Here is a 24846-nt window from a genome sequence, read left to right as displayed (position 1 = left end):
GAAATTCTTGCCAAAGTTATCCCAGTCATTTTTTGGCTGGGGAAAACTCACCTCTCCCAGATTCTTCAGGAATACTACATGCATATATTATTCCCTGAATACTGGCACATTTGTAACTGTTGACTTGATATCTAAAAGTCAACTTGGTGGGATACAATATTCTTGATTTACACATTCTTTCCTTTAGTTTCACGAAGATATCGCCCCACAAACACCTTACTTTGTATGCTGTATCAGGAAGGCTGATGTTTGTCTTACTCTATCACCTTTGTACATTATCTGACCCTATCATTTGGAGGGACCATGCATTTCCCCTCTGTTTTTAAAGCCTGCTAGGATGTACCCTAAACTGACCTTTCCCCACCACCCAATAATAGTTCCAGGTTCTGTCTTTAAAGCCTGCTAGGATTTACCCTAAACTGACCTTACCCCACCACCCAATAATAGTTCCAGATCATCCTTTACTTCTGAAAAATTTTCTTGGATTATAGTTCAAAATATTAGTGCTGTTCAGTTGTTTTGATTTACTTCCTCATGAAAATCCTTTACTTCATTTTTATTTTTCTGGTTTTCATTGATGCCTTTTCATTTGATTATATTCTTCCTTGGGAAACCTGTAATATAGTTTTCATTTCTAGTATCATTTTGTCTTTTTCTTCTCTATCCTTCCTAGGTTTTATCAACTCTCATTTCATTTATCCCTGTTTTTTGTCATTTTCTAAGTCTTTGTTTTTAATTCCTTATTTTGAGTTATTCTGTGTTACAGTTTTAAGGTTGAATTGTTTTGGGGTATTTTCATCAGGAAGAAAGCTTTAATTCATATTGTCTGATATTTACAGTTGTTTTGTAATGACAGGGACAGATTTTTTTTTTTTTTCCCCAATTCCTTTTTCTTCCCAGAAAGAGTTCTTAGTTCAACAGCACCCTCTTCTGTGCAATTTCTTTTTATGGATCACGTTGTTAGTGGTCATGGTGGAGGGTAGATGGAGGAGGCTTGGTATGTTTTGTTTCTCTTTCATTTCTACAAGACCCTTAATTCCCCCCTCTTATTTCCTTTTTTCTCATTATTTCTTAGCCTCCAAGGGATACCACCCCTTCTCTCTTTATTTGATTCTTTTCTCCAAACAATGATTCTAGAACACTGCTGCTTCTGGTTGCACACACTTCCTCAGGTTCTGAGAACCACCAAATCCCGGCCACTGTTCAGTATTTTGTCTTTAATAGTTGCATGTTTCACTTTCTGGAGGTGATCTTACTTGCAGTACTTTGTCTAGTTGCTCTGTTCTCCTTACTCTTTTCATAGTTTTTAAGCCTCCCCTGCTCTCAAGTTTCAGTGGCAGGCACGTTGCAACAGTTTGCTGGAATTTTTAAACGCTATTTATATGTGCCTTGAAGGCTCTGGTGCTCTCCATCCAATAGCCATATTTGAGGTACAGGTCCTGGGAATTCTCTGGCAGTCCAGTGGTTAGGCCTCAGTGCTTTTACTACCGTGGGCCCAGTTTCAATTCCCAGTCGAGGAACTAGATCCCAGAAGTCATGCAAGATGTATCCAGAAAAAAAAAAGGTGTGGGTTCCTTTACGGTTTTATGTGCTCTGTAAATTTTATGTTTTCTGGGAGGATAATATTGGGGAGATTCAAAATCAGGTGACTGCCACTGATCTATAGCAATGTCCTCTTACCTTTCTACCCTTATTAACACTTTATTTGTTACTTATATCTCTATTTCATGATATTGTTGCATTTGTTTTGCTGTAAGCTACTTAAAATTCCTCGAAGAATGATAAAGGGTGAAAATAAATTTTTACTTTTTATTACTAAAAAATAAATTAAAAAATGCTCTGCTTTGGAAGTTTTTTTTTTTCCCTCCCTTGATTTGCTTTTACTTTTAATAAAATGAATATGAGTAACAGAAGAAAAGAAAAAGGAAAAATAGAAGAGAAAGAAAAAAGAGTAGAAAAGTAATGAGACTGATTGTTTCAGTCCATAGATACCCAGTTCTGAAAGCAGCAGTACACTATGCTATACTGTCTATATCTGTAGGCTCTCAGATATTATACACATCAATGCACTGCAATTATACCTCACTGGTCTAAACACACATCCACAAGACACATATAAACAACATATGCACTTACTTGTTTCACATTCTGGAGTTCTTCTGTCAATTGCTTCCTCTGCCTTTCCGATTCAAATAATTTTTCCTATATTAAAAAGCCACTGAATTAACAACTTGTTAAGATGGTATCAATGAGCATGATTTTCAGGTCTTTGTTGCAAGGCTTACATACTCCTCAAACATCCAGTTTCTAGAATCTGCAAATGTCCCAGTCACTTTTCTGCCTTATTCATACCATTTAAAAGTAATTAGCTCTTTATAGTATAATTGGGATGTAAACATATTTTCTGTTACTATAATTAGTCACATATTTTTTCCTGTGCCAGGCGGCATTAAGGATCTTCATTTCCTGACCAGAAATTGAATTCAGGCTACGGCAGTGAAAGTCTGGACTCCTAACTACTAGGCCACCAGGAAACTCCTTACTAGCCACTTTTTAAAAAACCTAAAAATCTGAGGTCCAAAATAAGTCAATCAGGATCAAAATGTGTAAATGTCAACTAAATGCTAGGTAACAGCTATCACTGTCAAACAGTTTGCAAATTGAAGAGCATGATTATTATAACTTAGAAGTCCCTCTTACTGTACATACGAAAGAGGACTATGAAACTGAGTTGACCATAATGCTCCCAATTTAGCTAATTTTTGTAAGATTATCCATAAAAATGAACATATAACTAGTGTAATCAAAATATGAAATAATAGTTACTAAGATGGAAAAACACTGGCATCCCAGACAAATATTAAAATCTTTGAACTTAAAATTAAGGATATTGAGACTAACACCCTAAAATGTTCAATTTTGTTATGTCATAAATAAACCCACATTTTACTGATTAAATCAGAGAAACTGTAAGTACTTTAAGAGCCATTTTACTTATAAACCTGAGCAGAGGAATTGCTAGAAGATTATAATGAGTGGTAAACATTCATGGCAACACTGGAATGTTTACAAGAAGCAATCTACTTTCTGCTATACTTGAGCTCATTCTTGTCTAAGAGATGAAATGAAGGTACATGAAGATGAATCTAATATAGCAATCTAACGAATCTGCCACAGAACTTCTGGCTCCTGGGCTTTTATGCTCTGGTAAGTCACCTTCACTCTTTGTGTCCTAGTTTTTTGCATCTGTAAATGGAAAATATATCTATTTTCATTCAACTTTGCAAAGCAGTAGCAATGTGAACTTTGCAGAAAGGCTTTAAATTAAATAAAGCCCATGGAACCTTTAAAAATCATTCTTGTAGAATAAAAATTAGCCATTGGCATCAAATTTTCTTGGTTCCATTTTTATTTGTATCTCAAATCAGACATGATAAACAGAGATGTCACAGGATAATGGGAAGTAATGAGAGACATCTACACATTCTGTGAAATTCATTTAACAACCTCTGCTTTTTGTGTATATGTGTGTATAATACAAGCAGAAAAACTCAAAGTACAAAGATTATCTCAAACAAAACAGTTATTGCTGTGTAGTTTTTTCTGTATTTAAACAAATGGCTCTCAGCCAATAAATAGGTTTTCAGGTAAATTACATAGAATATATTTTACCTGTGATTTCAGGTTTTGTCACAGTAGGATATGTTCAGTTACATCTCGTAAATTTTAAATACAAACCCTGATTTACTCAATAGTGTCTCTGGAAAGCTTTGTTTAAATGTTAAATGAATACAGCTTTAAATTATAACTCTAATTATTACCACTGATATCCCAGTAAAAAACAAAAATATATCACTAAATTCAACAATGATAAACATTGGGGCTTCTGTGGTAGCTCAGACAGTAAGTAATCTGTCTGCAATGCAGAAGACCCGGGTTTGATCCCTGGGTCAGGAAGATCCCTTGGAGTAGGGAATGGCAACCTACTTTGTTCTTGCCTGGAGAATTCCACAGAGGAGCTTGGCAAGCTACAAAGAGTCAGACGTGATCAAGAATTAAGATGAAAAATATAAATTTAGCTTTAATAATAAATGAACAGTAGTTTTATCTTATTCTCTTAAAAAACATCTGCAGTGTTGGTTATACTGGTAAGATAGCATTTTTATATAATTTACTCTGTGTAAGTCATTGAATCTTATGGTTCATCAGTATTTTCTGAGGCTCTCAAATCTTTTTCATTTCATCACAGGGAACTGGTTAAATTATCTAGAACAGAACCTTTGGAGGATAGGAGAGGCACTGAAAAGAATTAGGTAGATTTGTATATATTAACCTGAAAAGTTACCCAAGACATAATGCTAATAACAAAGAGAAAAAAAGAAGACAAATTGCAAAAAAGTATATAATATATGAAACAATTCTGTGGAAGTTAAAGAAGCATATATACACATATTTTCTAGCATATGCTTGGGAACACAGAGAAAGTCTCTGAAAGGGTAAATAAGATATGTTAAACAATAGCTTCCTCTAGAGGTCAGAATTTAAAAACGAAGGTAGCAAGGAAATTTCTGTCTTTTTTTTAATTTGGTGTAAAGATTTTACCTGAATAAAAGTGAAACAAATAATAGAATTTCACTTATTTAAGAAACTAATTAAAAATAATTTGGGGCTTTCCTAGTGGGTCAGCGGTAAAGAATCTGCCTGCCAATGCAGGAGACTCAGGCTTTTGAAACGTGACCTAGGAAAAGTCCTACATGCCATGGGGAACCTGTGCTGTAGAACCTGGGCGCCACAACTGCTGGGCCCATGTGCCGCAGCTACTGAATCCCACATGCCCTGGAGCCCATGCTCTGCAAGAGTCTAAGTCACCACAGAGAAAGACCCTGTACTGCAACTAGAGAGGAGCCCCGCCCTCGGCAATTAGAGGAAAGTCTGTGCAGCAATGCAGACCCAGCACAGCCAAAATTAAACAGAAAAAAATTTAAATATATTCCTAGGATGAATTAGTGGAAAACAAGTAGTTACACTGCTTTTCTTGAAGACCTGAAAAATATAGTGGCTTTCCATAAAAATTAACATCCAAATTTAATATTCTAAACACAAAATTAAAACATATAAAGATCCAAAATCTTACAGTATATTTGGGAAATACACTGCATTTTTATTTCCTTTAAATCTCAATGCATTAATTTCAAATTACGTTAGCAAAACAAGATGTCCCTGACGCATTCCCATGAACACAGGAGAAAATGTATTTTCCAGTGAACATCTGAGGATCTAAAATTGTCATGGCTTGCTTCATTGGCTCTTCATCCTTCCCACCAGTGTGAGAAAAAAAGGGGTTAGAAGTAGTCAGATTACAAGGTATGATTACAAACCACACTGTTTACACCAAATCTGTGAAATATAAATAATGAGTATGTGAGCTAAAAAATTTACTCTCTAAAGGTCAGCTGAAAAAATCACTGACTGTGAAATATAAATAATGAGTATATGAGCTAAAGAATTTACTCTCTAAAGGTCAGCTGAGGAAATAAATATTTATTAATTTGATATTAATATTCTATACTAAGCGATTTGATATTGATATTGTTTAAAAAAAAAAAAACAGAACAACTATGTCTCAATACACCAGAATTCAACACAAGATAATTTTCTTTCTTTTCTTCATACAAAAGAAAATATAAGGAAGTTAAATTAGAGATTACCTTAAGTATATTCACTTCTTCCAAGGCGTCATTTCTTTCATGCTTAAGCTTTTCCATTTCATCTGCTTCTAAGGAATCACCTGTCTCCTGAGAAATCTGTATGCAAGATAAGAAGGAAGAGTTAGAACAGGACATGGAACAATGGGCTGGTTCAAAATTGGGAAAGAAGTAGGTCAAGGTTGTATATGGCCACACTGTTTATTTAACATATATACAGAATACATGATGAAAAATGCCAGGCTGGATGAATCACAAGTTGGAATCAAGACTATCAGGAGAACTATCAATAACCTCAGCTATGCAGATATACCACCCTAATGACAAATAGCAAAGAAGAACTAAAGAGCCTCTTAATGCGGGTGAGAGACGAGTGAAAAGCTTGGTTAAAACTCAACATTCAAAAAATGAAAATCATGGCCATCATTTCAGTCGCTCAGTCGTGTCCGACTCTTTGCCACCCCACGATCTGCAGCACGCCAGGCCTCCCTGTCCATCACCAACTATCAGAGTCCACCCAAACCCATGTCCATCCAGTCGGTGATGACATCCAACCATCTCATCCTCTGTCATCCCCTTCTCCTCTTGCCCTCAATCTTTCCCAGCATCAGGGTCTTTTCAAATGAGTCAGCTCTTCTCATCAGGTGGCCAAAGTATTACAGTTTCAGTTTCACCATCAGTCTCTCCAATGAACATCCAGGACCGACCTCCATTAGGATGGACTGGTTGGATCTCCTTGCAGTCCAAGGGACTCTCAAGAGTCCTCTCCACCACCACAGTTCAAAAGCATCAATTCTTCGGCGATCAGCTTTCTTCACAGTCCAACTCTCACATCCATACATGACCACAGGAAAAACCATAGCCTTGACTAGATGGACCTTGGTTGGCAAAGTAGTGTTTCTGCTTTTTAATATGCTATCTAGGTTGGTCATAACTTTCCTTCCAAGGAGTAAGCGTCTTTTAAGTTCATGGCTTCAGTCATGATCTGCAGTGATTTTGGAGCCCAGAAAAATAAAGTCAGCGACTGTGTCCACTGTTTCCCCATCTATTTGCCATGAAGTGATGGGACCAGATGCCATGATCTTTGTTTTCTGAATGTTGAGCTTTAAGCCAACTTTTTCACTCTCCTCTTTCACTTTCATCAAGAGTCTCTTTAGTTCTTCACTTTCTGCCATAAGGGTGGTGTCATCTGCATATCTAAGGTTATTGATATTTCTCCCGGCAATCTTGATTCCAGCTTGTGCTTCTTCCAGCCCAGAGTTCCTCATGATGTACTCTGCATATAAGTTAAATAAGCAGGGTGACAATATACAACCTTGACGCACTCCTTTTCCTATTTGGAACCAGTCTGTTGTTCCATGTCCAGTTCTGACTGTTGCTTCCTGACCTGCATACAGGTTTCTCAAGAGGCAGGTCAGGTGGTCTGGGATTCCCATCTCTTTCAGAATTTTCCACAGTTTGTTGTGATCCACACAGTCAAAGGCTTTGGCATAGGTCAATGAAGCAGAAATAAATGTTTTTCTGGAACTCTCTTACTTTTTCGATGATCCAGTGGATGTTGGCAATTTGATCTCTGGTTCCTCTGCCTTTTCTAAAACCAGCTTGAACATCTAGAAGTTAACAGTTTACGTATTGCTAAAGACTGGCTTGGAGAATTTTAAGCATTACTTTACTAGGGTGTGAGATGAGTGCAATTGTGTGGTAGTTTGAGCATTTTTTGGCATTTTCTTTGTTTGGGATTGGAATGAAAACTGACGTTTCATAGTCCTGTGACCACTGCTGAGCTTTGCTAATTTGCTGGTCCCATCACTTTATGGTAAACAGATGAGGAAAAAGGGGAAACAGTGACAGATTTTACTTTCTTGGGCTCCACAATCACTGCAGATGGTGACTGAAGCCATGAAATTAAAAGACACTTGTTCCTTGAAAGAAAATCTATGACAAACCTACACAGCATATTACACAGCAGAGACATCATTTTGCCGACAGAAGTCGGGTCTAGTCAACCTATTGTTTTTCCAATAGTCATGTACAGATGTGAGAGTTGGACCATAAAGAAGGTTGAGCGCCAAAAAATTGATGCTTTTGAACTGTGGTACTGAAGACTCTAGAGAGTCCGAGATCAAACCAGTCAATCCTAAAGGAAATCAGTCCTGAATATTCATTGGAAGGATTGATGCTGAAGCTGAAGGTCTAACACTCTGACCACCTGATGCTAAGAGACGACTCACTGGAAAAGACCTTGATGCTGGGAAAGAGTGAGAACAAGAGGAGAAGGGGGTGACAGAGGATGAGTTGGTTGGATGGCATCATGGACTCATGGACATGAGTTTGAACAAACTCTGGGAGACAGTGAAGGACAGGGAAGCCTGGTGTGATGCAGTTCATGGGGCCACAAAGAGTTGGACATGACTGAGCAACTGAACAACAGCAACAAAGCAATCACAGGGAAGAAACTGTCAATATTAAAATACAAGAGAAAAGTTATACATTAGATACTAATTATGAGAGCTAACATAAAATCCTCTTTTGATTAGTTTTAGGCTTTTGCATTCCAATAACAAGATTCAGTTTCTTATTTTGGAGTTGTTTCATTAGATAAAAGAGAATATTAAATAATCTGGGGTAACAATTCATTTAAGTTTAACCTTCTATTTTTGCTACTAATACAGAATTTAGACAATTATGAGGTATATACACTCTGTATGTATTACTTTCATTTTTAAATTCTTATTTTAACAATTTTTCCTTAAAATCCAAATTTTAAGACTGTGTTTATAATGTATTTGTTTATAAATGCTTTCAATATGTATGTGTTTATATATATAAAACACATACACGCAATGGAGTATTCAGTTCAGTTCAGTTAAGTTCAGTCGCTCAGTCGTGTCCGACTCTTTGCTACCCCATGAATCACAGCACACCAGGCCTCCCTGTCTATCACCAATTCCTGGAGTTCGCTCAAACTCATGTCCATCGAGTCGGTGATGCCATCCAGCCATCTCATTCTCTGTCGTCCCCTTCTCCTCCTGCCCCCAATCCATCATGGCATCTGGTCCCATCACTTCATGGCAAATAGATGGAAAAACAGTGGAAACAGTGTCAGACTTTATTGTTTTGGGCTCCAAAGTCACTGCAGATGCTGACTGCAGCCAGGAAATTAAAAGACGCTTACTCCTTGGAAGGAAAGTTATGACCAACCTAGTTAGCATATTAAAAAGCAGAGACATTACTTTGCCAAGCAAGGTCCGTCTAGTCAAGGCTATGGTTTTTCCAGTGGTCATGTATGGATGTGAGAGTTGGACTGTGAAGAAAGCTGATCGCCGAAGAAATGATGCTTTTGAACTGTGGTGCTGGAGAAGACTCTTGAGAGTCCCTTGGACTGCAAGGAGATCCAACCAGTCCATTCTAGAGGAGATCAATCCTGGGTGTTCATTGGAAGGACTGATGCTTAAAGTTGAAACTCCAATGGAGTATTAGTCAGCCATAAAGATGAATAAAATAAAGCCATATGCAGCTACGTGTTTGGACATAAGAATATTATACTTGGTGAGATAAGCTAGTCAGAAGAAAGGCAAATAATATATGATATCACTTACATGTGAAATCTAAAAAATAATACAAATGAATGTATATATAAAGCAGAAACAGACTCACAGCAATAGAAAACAAACCTATGGTTACTGAAAAGGAAAGAGAAGAAGAGACAGCCAAATTAGGGATATGGGATAACAGATACAAATTACTAGATAAGCAACAAGAATATACTGCATAGCACAGGGAGTTGAATCACTATGTTGTACACCTGAAACTAACATAATACGGTATACCAACAATACTTCAATTTAAAAGAAAGACTTTATGAGTTATCAACATAAGCTGTTCCCTAAAGATATCCACTCCAAGTACATGGTATCTACAGCTAACAAAATGCTGGACATTATCAACCAAGACAGTTTACCTGAACCCAGTGAAGGACATTAATTATGTGACTTGTTTTAACTAAACAAAACATATCAGCCAAAGTGCCTTAAAAAGACTCCTGCACAGAAACTTTCTTGAGGATATTAGTAGTAATTCAGGCACAGGTGGATAAAAACAACAGCAATGAAACAGAGATGGCAATTTCTCTCACTTCCAGTTTGATCTCTGACAATTACAAGGTAAAAAAAATGGCAATCTTATCAGAGATAAAAATCCAAGTCTAATTACATCTCTTTTCTATGTGGAGGTTAGAACTAAAAATAAAGTATAGAAAATACAATTTAAAGGACTGAATAGAGAAACTGACTGCTATCTAAATATGAGATTTAAATGAATGGCCCTTCAGAGAGGAGAGCTGAATGCAGAGTAGGAAAAAATAATACAAATAGTTAATAATAACCCATTGACTGGGAATTTTGTGCAGATACACTGCTAAGGACTATATATTTTCAATATTAAATCCTTACCATTATCTTTAAAACCTTGTCTCCATTTCACAGATGAGGCAAAGGGCTCAAAAGTTCACTAACATGCCTAGGGTATTTTCACAGTCAAAAAGCGGCTATTCCAAGATTCCCACAGAGTTCAGATTTTTACTAACTGCTCAAAATAAATCATGGTGGTATGAAAATGATAAACTCAGATTTGCTTTCTAAATCCTAGGATATCAGAAGTAGAAGTCATCCCTTAAGTTTTGGTAGAAATATTTTTCCTAAAGTTACTGCTTCCTTTTGCCCTGACACATTTGCTTTTGTGTATCTATGGTCATTATCCATAATATATATGATCTCATATTCATCTGTCTCTGTTATTCTATTTCATAAGTACTCACAGAATTCATGCTTAAACTGTTTAGATTATTTCTGAATACAATCTCAAATGTAGCAATATTCCCAAAGTGTGTTACAAAATATATTAGTTTTGCATAAAACCATAACAGAGTGATGGTGACTGATGGTGGTAGTGGTCCTTGCAGGTCAGGTAAGTTAGAGAAACATAAGATTTAGGAAAAATTACCTTTCTTCCCTGCAGGTCTTCTAGTAGCTTTGATATGCTATTAAGCATTTTAAATATCCCAAATGGGAACATAATGACTTGTTTTCCTCAAGTTTTCTGAACATATTACACACACAACCCTCCTTTATTCTGTAGCATCTCATGGGACTAATGTCTACCGAGCACATTGTGGGAAACACAGCTACTCAACATTCAGATTTGCCTATTCTACCTCATTACCTTAAGAAACAAAAATAAACAGAATTTAAGAGTTTAAATAAGAATCCAGATAACAGAGTTATAAAAATTTACTAAGATAAATTATGGATTGGGTTTTTTTGGCATATAGTCATCATTGAGTTTAAAATGAACATAAATCATGAATGAAAGAATCCATGGTATCATTCTGGGAGGCAGAACACTACACTAACATTCATAGAACAAACTATGACTTACAAAAGGTTTTACAACTCTGTCGTTATTTTAGGGCTAAGCAGCAAAAACTGGCTAGAGATATTACTTATGAATTCTTTCAAAAGCCCCTTCGTGGTCAGTGACTTTCCAAATATGCTTCAACTAAACAAGCAGCATCAAATGAGATAAACTGTTGCTATTTAACATCAATGACTCCAGACAGATACCTATTTTCCAACCTACCTCCAGCTCTTGCCCTTTATCTTGTTTACCTTCTTACACCCCTTTTTTACCTGGTTCTCATGATACCATTTTCAACCCCTGGGCCCCCTGACCTCTATCATGAGACCCTACAGAAAGTCACAGCACTGCGCTCAGCGGGCCTCAACTCAATTCTCCCTTCACTATTGCTCCATCATCCTCATTTTTAAGTTATTTGACTTGGGCCATTCTGGATAGCCACTATTGCACTGGCCACATTCAAAACCTCAATTCATCTTAAACAGAACAGAAGAACCACCTCTGTTTCAGTCCAATTTTATTGATAAAGCTTTCCATTATGAACCAGCTCATCCAATCACTTCTCTCCTTAAAATGTCTGTGTACTCACTTATTTCCCTGCCTAATCCTTTTATTCCTTATAATCTGGTTTACTTATCTTTCCTCCCTCCCCACATCTCAATAATAATTACATGCAGTGTCATCAAAGAATCTGCTATTAAAAAAAATATGCCCCTCATCAATTAACCACTTTCTAAAACATAGTGTTGCTCAAGCCATTTGTCCTTGACACTTTCTCTTCCCTAGGTTTTTGATACTCTACTATCTCATCTACCCTCAGGATATTTAGGCTGTTTCTAATCTTCCTTTCATTTCTGCTTCTTAAATGGAGAAGAGAGGTTCCCCAACGTTTGTCCTTTTCTGCCACCTTCTTTACAGACTGTCCCTGAGCGATAACGTTCACTGCCATGCTATTACAACTATCACCCTCCACATAATTCTCAAATCCCTCTCATGATGTATAGCTCCTTACTGCCTTTCAGTTCTTTGTACCTGTCAGCATCATGAACTTACTCTTTCCAAAACACAGCCCATCATCTTCTCTACCTTTTTCTTCTTACTGCTTCTTCCTAGTAAAAGAACCAGTGTATCATTATTCACCCTAATAAAACACTTTGGGGTTATCTTTAACTCATTCTCCTTCACTCTGACATTCAAATGCATGCCGCACTGACGGCATACTTGCTTTGGTCAATGTCTTAGACCTGTCTCTCCGTTCCTTTCCCATTCTTCTCACTTCTTTATTCATCCATATTTGCAGTCTTTCTTTGGTCCCCTGTCTAGACTACCAACCACCACTTTAACCCCTTCCAAGACAAACACTATTTAAGATTCAGTTCAGTTCAGTTCAGTTCAGTCGCTCAGTCGTGTCCGACTCTCCGCGACCCCATGAATCACAGCACGCCAGGCCTCCCTGTCCATCACCAACTCCCGGAGTTCACTCAAACTCATGTCCACAGAGTTGGTGATGCCATCCAACCATCTCATCCTCTGTCGCCCCCTTCTCCTTCCGCCTTCAATCTTTTCCAGAGTCAGGGTCTTTTCAAATGAGTCAGTTCTTCGCATCAGGTGGCTAAAGCATTGGAGTTTCAGCTTCAGCATCTAGTCAATGTCTAAGTTTAATATTTATTCTTCCTTTCTTTTCTGACCTGCTGCTGCTGCTGCTAAGTCGCTTCAGTCGTGTCCGACTCTGTGTGACCCCATAGATGGCAGCCCACTAGGCTTCTCTGTCCCTAGGATTCTCCAGGCAAGAATACTGGAGTGGGTTGCCATTTCTTTCTCCAATGCATGAAAGGGAAAAGTGAAAGTGAAGTTGCTTAGTTGTGCCCAACTCTTAGCGACCCCATGGACTGCGGTCTACCAGGCTCCTCCATCCATGGGATTGTCCTGCATGTGCTCAATTATCTCTTTTAAAAAGTAGATTATTCTCTGCTTACTATCACATTATACCCATTTATTTAACACTCATCACTCTGATCACCTCTTGAGCAGATAAAATCCTATATGATTCAAAACTCACTCAAGGGAATTCCTTGCCAGCCCAGTGGTTAGGACTCCATGCCTCCATGATATGGGACCTGAGTTTGATCCCTTGTCCAGCATGCCATATGGCATAGCCAAGAAAACACCAAAACAAAAAACGAAAACTCACTCAAATGCCACCTCCATTACGAATTTTCCCTGAGTGCTCTAAGTTCTATTATTATTATGGCCCTATCACAACGCAGTTTTAAACTTTACTTGTATACCTGAATTTTCTCACATTATATCCTAAATTCCTTGAGGGACAGGCTTGAGTTTTATTTACCTTATAACGTGTTCTGGAGCAACTAACAATGCTACACACACTGTAGCTGTTTAATATACATGTAATCTTTTACCAGATGCCATGATCTTTGTTTTCTGAATGTTGAGCTTCAAGCCAACCTTTTCACTCTCCTCTTTCACTTTCATCAAGAGGTTTTTGAGTTCCTCTTCACTTTCTGCCATAAGGGTAGTGTCATCTGCATATCTGAGGTTATTGATATTTCTCCCAGCAATCTTGATTCCAGCTTGTGCTTCTTCCAGCCCAGTGTTCCTCATGATGTATTCTGCATATAAGTTAAATAAGCAAGGTGACAATATACAACCTTGACGTACACCTTTTCCTATTTGGAACCAGTCTGTTGTTCCATGAAGCTCAACATTCAGAAAACAAAGATCATGGCATCTGGTCCCATCACTTCATGGGAAATAGATGGAAAAACAGTGGAAACAGTGTCAGACTTTATTTTTCTGGGCTCCAAAATCACTGCGGATGCTGACTGCAGCCATGAAATTAAAAGACGCTTGCTCCTTGGAAGGAAAGTTATGACCAACCTTGATAGTATATTAAAAAGCAGAGACATTACTTTGCCAACCAAGGTCCGTCTAGTCAAGGCAATGGTTTTTCCCGTGGTCATGTATGGATGTGAGAGTTGGACTGTGAAGAAAGCTGATCACCGAAGAATTGATGCTTTTGAACTGTGGTGTTGGAGAAGACTCTTCAGAGTCCCTTATACTGCAAGGAGATCCAACCAGTCCATTCTAAAGAAGATCAGTCCTGGATGTTCATTGGAGGAACTGATGCTAAAGCTTAAACTGCAATACTTGGCCACCTCATGCGACGAGTTGACTCACTGGAAAAGACTCTGATGCTGGGAAAGGTTGGGGGCGGGAGGAGTAGGGGACGATGGAGAATGAGATGGCTGGATGGCATCACCGACGCTGTGGACATGAGTTTGAGTGTACTCTGGGAGTTGATGGACAGGGAGGCCTGGCGTGCTGTGATTCATGGGGTCGCAGAGAGTCGGACACGACTGAGCGACTGAACTGAACTGAACTGAACTGAATCTTTTACAGATGAGTATATAGTGAAGTGACTATAAAGTATTTACTGCCACACACAGTGAGAAATATCATTTATATCATAACCCAATTATCAGTTAAAGATGATCACTTTTATTATACACAGTTCACTTTAATGTTTTCCATTCTACTCTATTTCCCTTGTTAAAACACAATCACTTAACTGACTGAGCAAGGACCCCAGTTGTGATTTTAGCATAACCTATTTATGATACGTGATTGCTGTGGTAAACCCATCATAGCATCACAGACCATCGTCTGCTGGTGCTAAGATTACACCACTGCTAAATGTGGGCTCCATTTGCCTTTTCTGGATGCAGTCTTGTGCCAGTAGCAGTTGTAGCACTGTGTGAATTTTTAATATAGCCGTGATGACTAGAATCACAGGAAGATAATGATATTTTTGGTTCTAAATGCCATATTATTCCAAAACCAAAAAGTTTTTTGTCAACTAAACAAAAGTAGGACTTACACTGACTCAGCAATTCCTTCTTAAAAGACAGCATTTCAAGAAATCTTATGAGTCAGACAGAATGATCAGCAAATGAAGCTAGTTACAAAACAGTACATATTGTATGATTCTATTTATTACTGTATCCATTATGCTTCAGTAAAAATATTTTTTAAAAATAAGGGAAAATACAAGCCAAAAAACCAAAGAAACATATGGGTAAAAAACTAGCATTCTTAACAGATGGATTACAAAATCTGATTCTCTTCTTTAAGATGACATGGTTGAGGGGGTAAGCACACTGGAATTTCCCCGTCTTCACAGAATGTCAGTAGTCTGACCTCAGATCAAGTGACATACTATTTCATATAAGGCACTATAGTGTTAACTAAAACAAACAAAATAGAACAAAAAACTTGGGAATAATACTAAAAATATTTTTAGAATTTGTTTCTGGTAAGCTACTTGACAAGCTGTGATTTTTAACAGTATTTTCAAATGGTGGTGCATAACTCATTAGCAAATTATAAGACCTAATATTTACTGGACTGGAATTGAGGATTAAATAAGAACACAAGGATGTAAAAGAGGCTAAGTAACGCTTTGAGACTTGTTTCAGTTACATATGTGAGTGTGGTGAAGTAAAAATGGATTCTTATCATGGATTTGTGGATTCAGGTGAAAAAGAAATGGAAAGCCAGCGTTTAATGGGGACTCTGTGTGTTGACAAGCAGAATACTACAGAAGACTTCTTGTAAACTGATATAGTGACTCTTGCACAACATTTGATCTGAAGCCACAAACAGGAGATTATTGGCATGGAGGCCTTGTACAACTACCATCAGCACTTTGCTTTTGCTGTCAAAATGCCACATACCGAATACATTCTTATCTGCTCTAAAATCATATCGGTATTGATAGAAAAGAAGTAAATTACTAATCTCGAGACCAAGTATTTCTTTGCAGTTGCTAAGAAAGCTCTGCAAGCTCATTCCCTACTTGGCTTATGTAAGCCCCCCAAACCCTCTGCCTTTCCTCATCAAAATGGGTATGGTAGCTTCTAATACTGTTTGGCAATTAGGAAACAATGTTCTGCTGTCACATTAAGTAGGTAAGAACATAACACCAAATGAGAGGAAGGAAACTGTGCTCTTACTGCTTCAGTCTTCCTACTCTAAAAGCTAGAGGATCAGTTTTGCTAAATCATTGCCTCAGTTTGGGGAGAACTGGGTGATTTACTGAGTTCCCAAACCACCAGGTCTTTGGGAATTCTCATTCTCAGCAATGGGAATGCTCATTCATCACTGGTGAGAATACAAAGTAGTACAGCCACTTTGGAAGAGAGCTGGCAGTTTCTTGCAAAATTAAACATCCTTTTAACATACGATCCATCGATTACGTTTCCTGGTATTTACGCAAAGAAGTTGAAAAATTAGGTCCACACAAAAATGTGCACATGGACATTTACAGAGGTTTTATTCATAACTATCCAAACATGGAGCAATTGAGATGTTCTTCAGTAGGTAAATGGATAAATAACCATCCAGATAAGAGATATGAAAAGACATGGAGAAACATTAAATGCATATAATTGCCTGAAAGAAGTCAATCTGAAAAGGCTATATATTGTATGATTCTAAGTATACGACATTCTGGAAAGGGCAAAACTATGGATAAAACAGTGGTTGTGATGGATTTGGATGGGGCGGGTAAGCCTGTGGAGACATGATATGCAGTACACAGAGAATTTTTTTGTAATAAAAATATTCTGTATGATACCATAATGACTGATGTATGCCTCTATACACTTGTCCTAACCTACACAGAATGTATACACCAAGAGTAGGCCATAATGCAAACTACAAACTTTGGGCGATTATGCTGTGTCGATGTAGGCTCATCAATTATGACAAATGTGTCACTCTGAAGAAGGTCAACAACAGACAAAGCTAAGCATGTGTAGAGGTGGGGGTATTGAGGAAATCTGTTCAGTTCAGTTCAGTTCAGTCGCTCAGTCATGTCCGACTCTTTGTGACCCCATGAATCACTGCATGCCAGGCCTCCCTGTCCATCACCAACTCCCGGAGTTCACTCAATCTCATGTTCATAGAGTTGGTGATGCCATCCAGCCACCTCATTCTCTGTCGCCCCCTTCTCCTCCCGCCCCCAATCCTTCCCAGCATCAGAGTCTTTTCCAGTGAGTCAACTCGTCGCATGAGGTGGCCAAAGTATTGCAGTTTCAGCCTCAGCATCAGTCCTTCCAATGAACACCCAGGATTGATCTCCTTTAGAATGGACTGGTTGGATCTCCTTGCAGTCCAAGGGACCTTCAAGAGTCTTCTCCAGCACCACAGTTCAAAAGCATCAATTCTTTGGCGATCAGCTTTCTTCACAGTCCAACTCTCACATCCATACATGATCACGGGAAAAACCATTGCCTTGACTAGACGGACCTTGCTTGGCAAAGTAATGTCTCTGTTTTTTAATATGCTATCTAGGTTGGTCATAACTTTCCTTCCAAGGAGTAAGCGTCTTTTAATTTCATGGCTGCAATCAGCATCCGCAGTGATTTTGGAGCCCAAAACAATAAAGTCTGACACTGTTTCCACTGTTTTTCCATCTATTTCCCATGAAGTGATGGGACCAGATGCCATGATCTTAGTTTTCTGAATGTTGAGCTTCAAGCCAACCTTTTCACTCTCCTCTTTCACTTTCATCAAGAGGCTTTTCAGTTCCTCTTCAGTTTCTGCCATAAGGATGGTGTCATCTGCATATCTGAGGTTATTGATATTTCTCTGTAATGTTCCCTTTAATTTTGCAGTGAACCCAAACCTGTTCTAAAATAAAGTCTTAAAAAAAAAACCCTGTTTATAATGGCAAAAAAGTGTGAGGTATCTGAAAATAAATCTAACAGAGATTAATAAGGCTTGTATTGGAAAAAAATACCTCAAGTGTATTATTATATGCCATTGAGAAGATATAGATGAATAAGAGGCCAAAACATGTTCACAGATAGGTTTAAACTTATAAAGATGTTGGTTTTTCCCAAAATAATCTATAAGTTCAAAGTAGCATGATTCTGACTAAAATTTATATGGATAAGACAGCTAAAGTAGTATTTGAAAAGAACAACAATGTGGGAAAATATATCAAGACTTATGAAGCCAAGTCAACTAGTAGAATAGAGTCTAAAAAGCCCAGGCATATATGGAAATCTGATAAATGACAGAACTGGATTGCAAATAATTCTTCCAACCCATTGAAATATGAATTTACATTTAAAATACTACCTTTAAAATTTTTATCAAAATTCATATACAAAACTTAAATTTTTTGACTGTGTATCAACAGTATAATGATTAACCAATTCAGAAGAAAAGTTTAATATGTAAGAGTTTATGAACATAGCAAGTTAAAACAAGTACATTTGAATTTATTTAAATTTGGGGGTAGCAAAATAGGGTAACTAAGGAAAGATTTTTAACCTTGATATTACAACATATCGGGGTAACATTCTAGGGCAATATGGAAGAGAAATGAGAGTTAAAAGAGACAGGAAAGATGATAAAATTCTGAGAATAATAGTTTGCATCTACAAACCACAAAATCTCAGTCCAGTCCTCCCCTGACTCCAGTCTTTGGCAACCACAAATCTGTCCTCTATGCCTGTGAGTCTGTTTCTACTTTGTAGATAGGTTCATTTGTGTCATATTTTAGATTCTATTAATACATAAAAGTGATACCATATGGTATTTGTCTTTCTCTTTCTGAGTTACTTCACTTAGTATGATAATCTCTAAGTGCATCCATGTTGCTGCAAACAATATTACTTCCTTTTTTATTGCTGAGTATTATTCCATTGTATATATGTACTACATCTTCTTTGTCCATTCATCTGTTGATGGACAATTATGTTGTTTCCGTATCTTGGCCATTGTAAATAGTGCTGCTATGAAGATCCATGTATTGTTTGGCTAATATGTCTAACAGCAGGATTGCTGGATCATATGGTAATTCTATTTTCAGTTTTCTGAGGAACTTCCATACTGTTTTAAATAGTGGTTACACCAACTTACATTTCCACCAACAGTGCAGGAGTTCCCTTTTCTCCACACCCTCTCTAGCATTTGTTATTTACAGACTTTTTAATGATGGCTGTTCTGACTGATGTGAGGTGTAGTAGTTTGATTTGCATTTCTCTAATAATGGATATGGATGATGTTGAACATCTTGTCGTGTGCCTAGTGGCCAACTGTATGTCTTTGGAGAAATGTCTATTTGGGTCTTTTGTCCATTTTTAATTGGATTATCTGTTTGTTGTTGTTGAGTTTTATGAGCTATTACTATGTTTTGGAAATTAATTAAACCCTTGTTGGTTGCAATGTTTGCAAATATTTTCCCCCATTTCATAGATTGTCTGTTTTGTTTATGGTTTACTTTGGTGTGCAAAAGTTTGTAAGTTTGACTAGGTCCTAACTTGTTTATTTCTGTTTTTATTTTTACTGCCTTGGGAAGCTGACTTAAAAAATCAGTGGTATAATTTACGTCAAAGCATACTTTGCCAATGTTCTCTTCCAGGAGTTCCACAGTGTCTTGTCATATATTTAAGTCTTTTATCCTATCATATTTTATCTTTCTTTGTCAAAGATTAATTGACCATAGGTATATGGGTTTATTTCTGGGCTCTCTATTCTGTTCCATTGATCTTTGTATCTGTTTTTGTGCCAATATATGCTGTTTTGATTATTATATCTATCTGGGAGGTTACGCCTTCTGCTTTGTTCTTTTTCCTCAGAATTGCTTGGCAATTCTGGGTTTCATGGCAATTTTATAGTTTCAGACATATTTTACGATTTTTTTTTCCAGTTCTGTGAAAAATATTATGGGTAATTTGATGGGGATCAGGTTAAATCTGTACATTGCTTTGAGTAGTATGACCATTTTAATAATATTAATTCTTCCAATCCAACAGCATACAATATCTTTCCGTTTCTTTGAATCATCTTAAATTACCTTTATTAATGTTTATAGTTATATAAGTTTTTCACCTCCATGTTCAGATTCATTTCTAAGCATCATTTTTTTGGTATGATTTTAAAAGTTACTGCTTTTTTACATTCCCTTTCTGATATTTCATTGTTAGTGTAAAGAAATACAACCGATTTCTAAATGCTAATCTTGCACCCTGTTGCCTTGCTGAATTCATTTATCAGATCTAGTAGTTTTTGTGGGGAGTCTTTAGGGCTTTCTATATATAGTATCATTCATCTGCAAATAATGAGAACTTTATCTCTTTCCTTTCAATCTGGATATCTTTTATCTAATTGCTGTGCTAGGACTTCTAATACTATGTAGAACAGAAGTGGTGAGAATTGCCATCCTTGTCTTGTCCTAGATTTTAGTGATAAGGCCTTCAGCTTTTTACCATTGAATATTCTACTGGCTGTCGACTTGTCACAGCTTTTATTACATTGAGCTATGTTTCTTCTTTATTTATTCATTATTTATTGGAGGCTTTACTTTACAATATTATATAGGTTGGTTTTGCCATACATTGACATGAATCTGCCGCGGGTGTAGATGTGTTCCCCATCTTGAACCCCCTCCCACCTCCATCCCCATCCCATCCCTCTGGGTTATCCCAGTGCACCAGCCGCGAGCATCCTGTCTCGTGCACTGAACCTGGACTGGAGATTCATTTTACATAATATACATGTTTCAATGCCATTCTCCCAAATCATCCCACCCTCACCCTCTCCCACAGAGTCCAAAAAACTGTTCTATACAGCTGTGTCTCTTTTGTTGTCTCGTATACAGAGTTATTGTTATCATCTTTCTAAATTCCATATATATGTGTTAGTATACTGTATTGGTGTTTTTCTTTCTGGCTTACTTCACTCTGTATAATAGGCTCCAATTTCATCCACCTCATTATAACTGACTCAAATGCATTCTTTCTGAGGGCTGAAAAATACTCCATTGTGTATATGTACCAAAGCTTTCTTATCCATTCATCTGCAGATGGACATCTAGGTTGCTTCCATGTCCTCGCTATTATAAACAGTGCTGCAATGAACATTAGAATACATGTGTTTCTTTCAATTCTGGTTTCCTCGGTGTGTACGCCCAGGAGTACGATTGCTGGATCATATGGCAGTTCTATTTCCAGTTTTTTGAGGAATCTCCACAGTGTTCTCCATAGTGGCTGTACTAGTTTGCATTCCCACCAACAGTGTAAGAGGGTTCCCTTTTCTCCACACCCTCTCCAGCATTTATTGCATGTAGACTTTTGGATAGCAGCCATTCTGATTGGTGTGAAATGGTATCTCATTGTGGTTTTGATTTGCATTTCTCTGATTATGAGGGATGTTGAGCATTTTTTCATGTGTTTGTTAGCCATCTTTATGTCTTCTTTGGAGAAATGTCTGTTTAGTTCTTTGGCCCATTTTTTGATTGGGTCATTTATTTTTCTGGAATTGAGCTGCAGGAGCTGCTTGTATATTTTGGAGATTAATTCTTTGTCAGTTGTTTCATTTGCTATTATTTTCTCCCATTCTGAAGGCTGCCTTTTCACCTTGCTTATAGTTTCCTTTGTTGTGCAGAAGCTTTTGATTTTAATTAGGTCCCATTTGTTTATTTTTGCTTTTATTTCCAATATTATGGGAGGTGGGTCATGGAGGATCCTGCTGTGATTGATGTCGGAGAGTGTTTTGCCTATGTTCTCCTCTAGGAGTTTTATAGTTTCTGGTCTTACATTTAGATCTTTAATCCATTTTGAATTTATTTTGGTGTATGGTGTTAGGAAGTGATCTAGTTTCATTTTTTTACAAGTGGCTGACCAGTTTTCCCAGCACCACTTGTTGAAGAGATTGTCTTTTCTCCATTTTATATTCTTGCCTCCTTTGTCAAAGATAAGGTGTCCATAGGTGCATGGGTTTATCTTTGGGCTTTCTATTTTGTTCCATTGATCTATGTTTCTGTCTTTATGCCAGTACCATACAGTCTTGATGACTGTGGCTTTGTAGTAGAGCCTGAAGTCCGGCAGGTTAATTCCCCCAGTTCCATTCTTCTTCCTCAAGATTGTTTTGGCTATTCGAGGTTTTTTGTATTTCCATACAAATTGTGAGATTATTTGTTCTAGTTCTGTGAAAAATATCATTGGTAGCTTGATAGGGATTGCATTGAATGTATAAATTCCTTTGGGTAGTATACTCATTTTTACAATATTTATTCTTCCAATCCACGAACACAGTATATTTCTCCATCTATTAGTGTCCTCTTTGATTACTTTCACAAGTGTTTTATAGTTTTCTATGTACAAGTCTTTTGTTTCCTTAGGTAGACATATTCCTAAGTATTTAATTCTTTTCGTTGCAACAGTGAATGGAATAGTTTCCTTAATTTCTCTATTTTCTCATTATTAGTGTATAGGAATGCAAGGGATTTCTGTGTGTTGATTTTATATCCTGCAACCTTACTGTATTCATTGATTAGCTCTAATAGTTTTCTGGTAGAGTCTTTAGGGTTTTCTGTGTAGAGGATCATATCATTAGCGAATAGTGAAAGTTTTACTTCTTCTTTTCCAATTCGTATTCCTTTTATGTCTTTTTCTGCTCTGATTGCTGTAGCCAAAACTTTCAGAACTATGTTGAATAGCAGTGGTGAGAGTGGACATCCTTGTCTTGTTCCTGACTTTAGGGGAAATGCTTTCAGTTTTTCACCATTGAGGATAATTTTTGCTGTGGGTTTGTCATATACAGCTTTTATTATGTTGAGGTATGTCCCTTCTATTCCCACTTTCTGGAGAGTTTTTATCATAAATGGACGTTGAATTTTGTCGAAGGCTTTCTCTGCATCTATTGAGGTAATCATATGATTTTTATTTTCAGTTTGTTAATGTGGTGGATTACGTTGATTGATTTGCGGATATTGAAGAATCCTTGCATTCCTGGGATAAAGCCCACTTGGTCATGATGTATGATCTTCTTAATGTGTTGTTGGATTCTGATTTTTAGAATTTTGTTAAGGATTTTGCATCTATGTTCATCAGTGATATTGGCCTGTAGTTTTCTTTTCTTGTGGGGCTTTACCAGGTTTTGGGATTAGGGTGATGGTGGCCTCATAGAATGAGTTTGGAAGTTTCCCTTCCTCAGTAAATTTCTGGAAGAGTTTGAGTAGAATAGGTGTTAGCTCTTCTCTAAATTTTAGGTAGAATTCAGCTGTGAAGCAGTCTGGACCTGGGCTTTTGTTTGCTGGAAGATTTCTAATTACAGCCTCTAATTTCGTGCTTGTGATGGGTCTGTTCAGATTTTCTATTTCTTCCTGGTTCAGTTTTGGAAAGTTTTACTTTTCTAAGAAATTGTCCATTTCTTCCAAGTTATTCATTTTATTGCCATATAATTGCTGATAGTATTCTCTAATAATCCTTTGTATTTCTGTGTCGTCGGTTGTGATCTCTCCATTTTCATTTCTAATTTTATTGATTTGGTTCTTCTCCCTTTGTTTCTTGATGAGTCTGGCTAGTGGTTTGTCAATTTTATTTACCTTCTCAAAGAACCAGCTTTTGGCTTTGTTGATTTTTGCTATGGTCTCTCTTGTTTCTTTTGCATTCATCTCTGCCCTAATTTTAAGAGTTCTTTCCTTCTACTAACCCTGGGGTTCTTCATGTCTTCCTTTTCTAGTTTCTTTAGATGTAGAGTTAGGTTATTTAGTTTTTGACTTTTGTTTCTTGAGGTATGCCTATATTGCTATGAACTTTCCCCTTAGCACTGCTTTTACAGTGTCCCAGAGGTTTTGGGTTGTTGTGTTTTCATTTTCATTCATTTCTATGTATATTTTGATTTCTCTTTTGATTTCTTCTATGATTTGTTCATTATTCAGCAGCGTGTTGTTCAGCCTCCATATGTTGGCATTTTTAATAGTTTTTCTCCTGTAATTGAGATCTAATCTTACTGCATTGTGGTCAGAAAAGATGCTTGGAATGATTTCAATTTTTTTGAATTTACCAAGGCTAGATATATGGCCCAGGATGTGATCTATCCTGGAAAAGGTTCCGTGTGCACTTGAGAAAAAGGTGAAATTCATTGTTTTGGGGTGAAATGTCCTATAGAGATCTATTAGGTTTAACTGGTCTATTGTATCATTTAAAGTTTGTGTTTCCTTGTTAATTTTCTGTTTAGTTGATCTATCCATAGGTGTGAGTGGGGTATTAAAGTCTCCCACTATTATTGTGTTGTTGTTAATTTCCACTTTCATACTTGTTAGTAATGGTCTTACATATTGCGGTGCTCCTATGTTGGGTGCATAAATATTTAGAATTGTTATATCTTCTTCTTGGATTGATCCTTTGATCATTATGTAGTTTCCTTCTTTGTCTCTTTTCAAAGCCTTTGTTTTAAAGTCTATTTTATCTGATATGAATATTGCTACTCCTGCTTTCTTTTGGTCTCTGTTTGCGTGGAATATTTTTTTCCAGCCCTTCACTTTCAGCCTGTATGTGTCCCTCGTTTTGAGGTGGGTCTCTTGTAGACAATATATATGGGGGTCTTGTTTTTGTATCCATTCAGCCAGCCTTTGTCTTTTGGTTGGGGCATTCAACCCATTTACATTTAAGGTGATTATTGATAAGTATGATCCCGTTGCCATTTTCTTTAGTGCTTTGGGTTTGAGTTAATACATCCTTTCTGTGTCTCCTGTCGAGAGAAGATCCTTTAGTATTTGTTGGAGAGCTGGTTTGGTGATGCTGAATTCTCTCAGCTTTTGCTTGTCTGTAAAGCTTTTGATTTCTCCTTCATATTTGAATGAGATCCTTGCTGGGTATAGTAATCTGGGCTGTAGGTTACTTTATTT

The 24846-nt window shown here is 37.2% G+C and overlaps 1 protein-coding gene across 4 annotated transcripts in view; it reads right to left on the bottom strand.

Annotated features, from left to right (window-relative positions):
- STXBP4 (syntaxin binding protein 4) overlaps positions 1–24846 on the bottom strand; it is a 235261-nt gene that overhangs the window by 127649 nt on the left and 82766 nt on the right. For all 4 annotated transcript variants that reach the window (XM_055398981.2, XM_055398982.2, XM_055398984.2 and 1 more), the window contains 2 exons: positions 5709–5804; positions 2137–2202 (listed from right to left, as the gene is read on the bottom strand). In XM_055398981.2, coding sequence (XP_055254956.2) covers positions 2137–2202; positions 5709–5804 — 162 coding nt within the window. The remainder of the gene's footprint in view (positions 1–2136; positions 2203–5708; positions 5805–24846) is intronic.

Source organism: Moschus berezovskii, chromosome 20, assembly GCF_049115385.1.
Source record: "Moschus berezovskii isolate FMDL1 chromosome 20, NW_MosBer_1.0, whole genome shotgun sequence".
In the NCBI taxonomy this organism is placed as follows: Eukaryota; Metazoa; Chordata; class Mammalia; order Artiodactyla; family Moschidae; genus Moschus; species Moschus berezovskii.
This window is presented reverse-complemented; position numbering and strand designations above follow the sequence as displayed.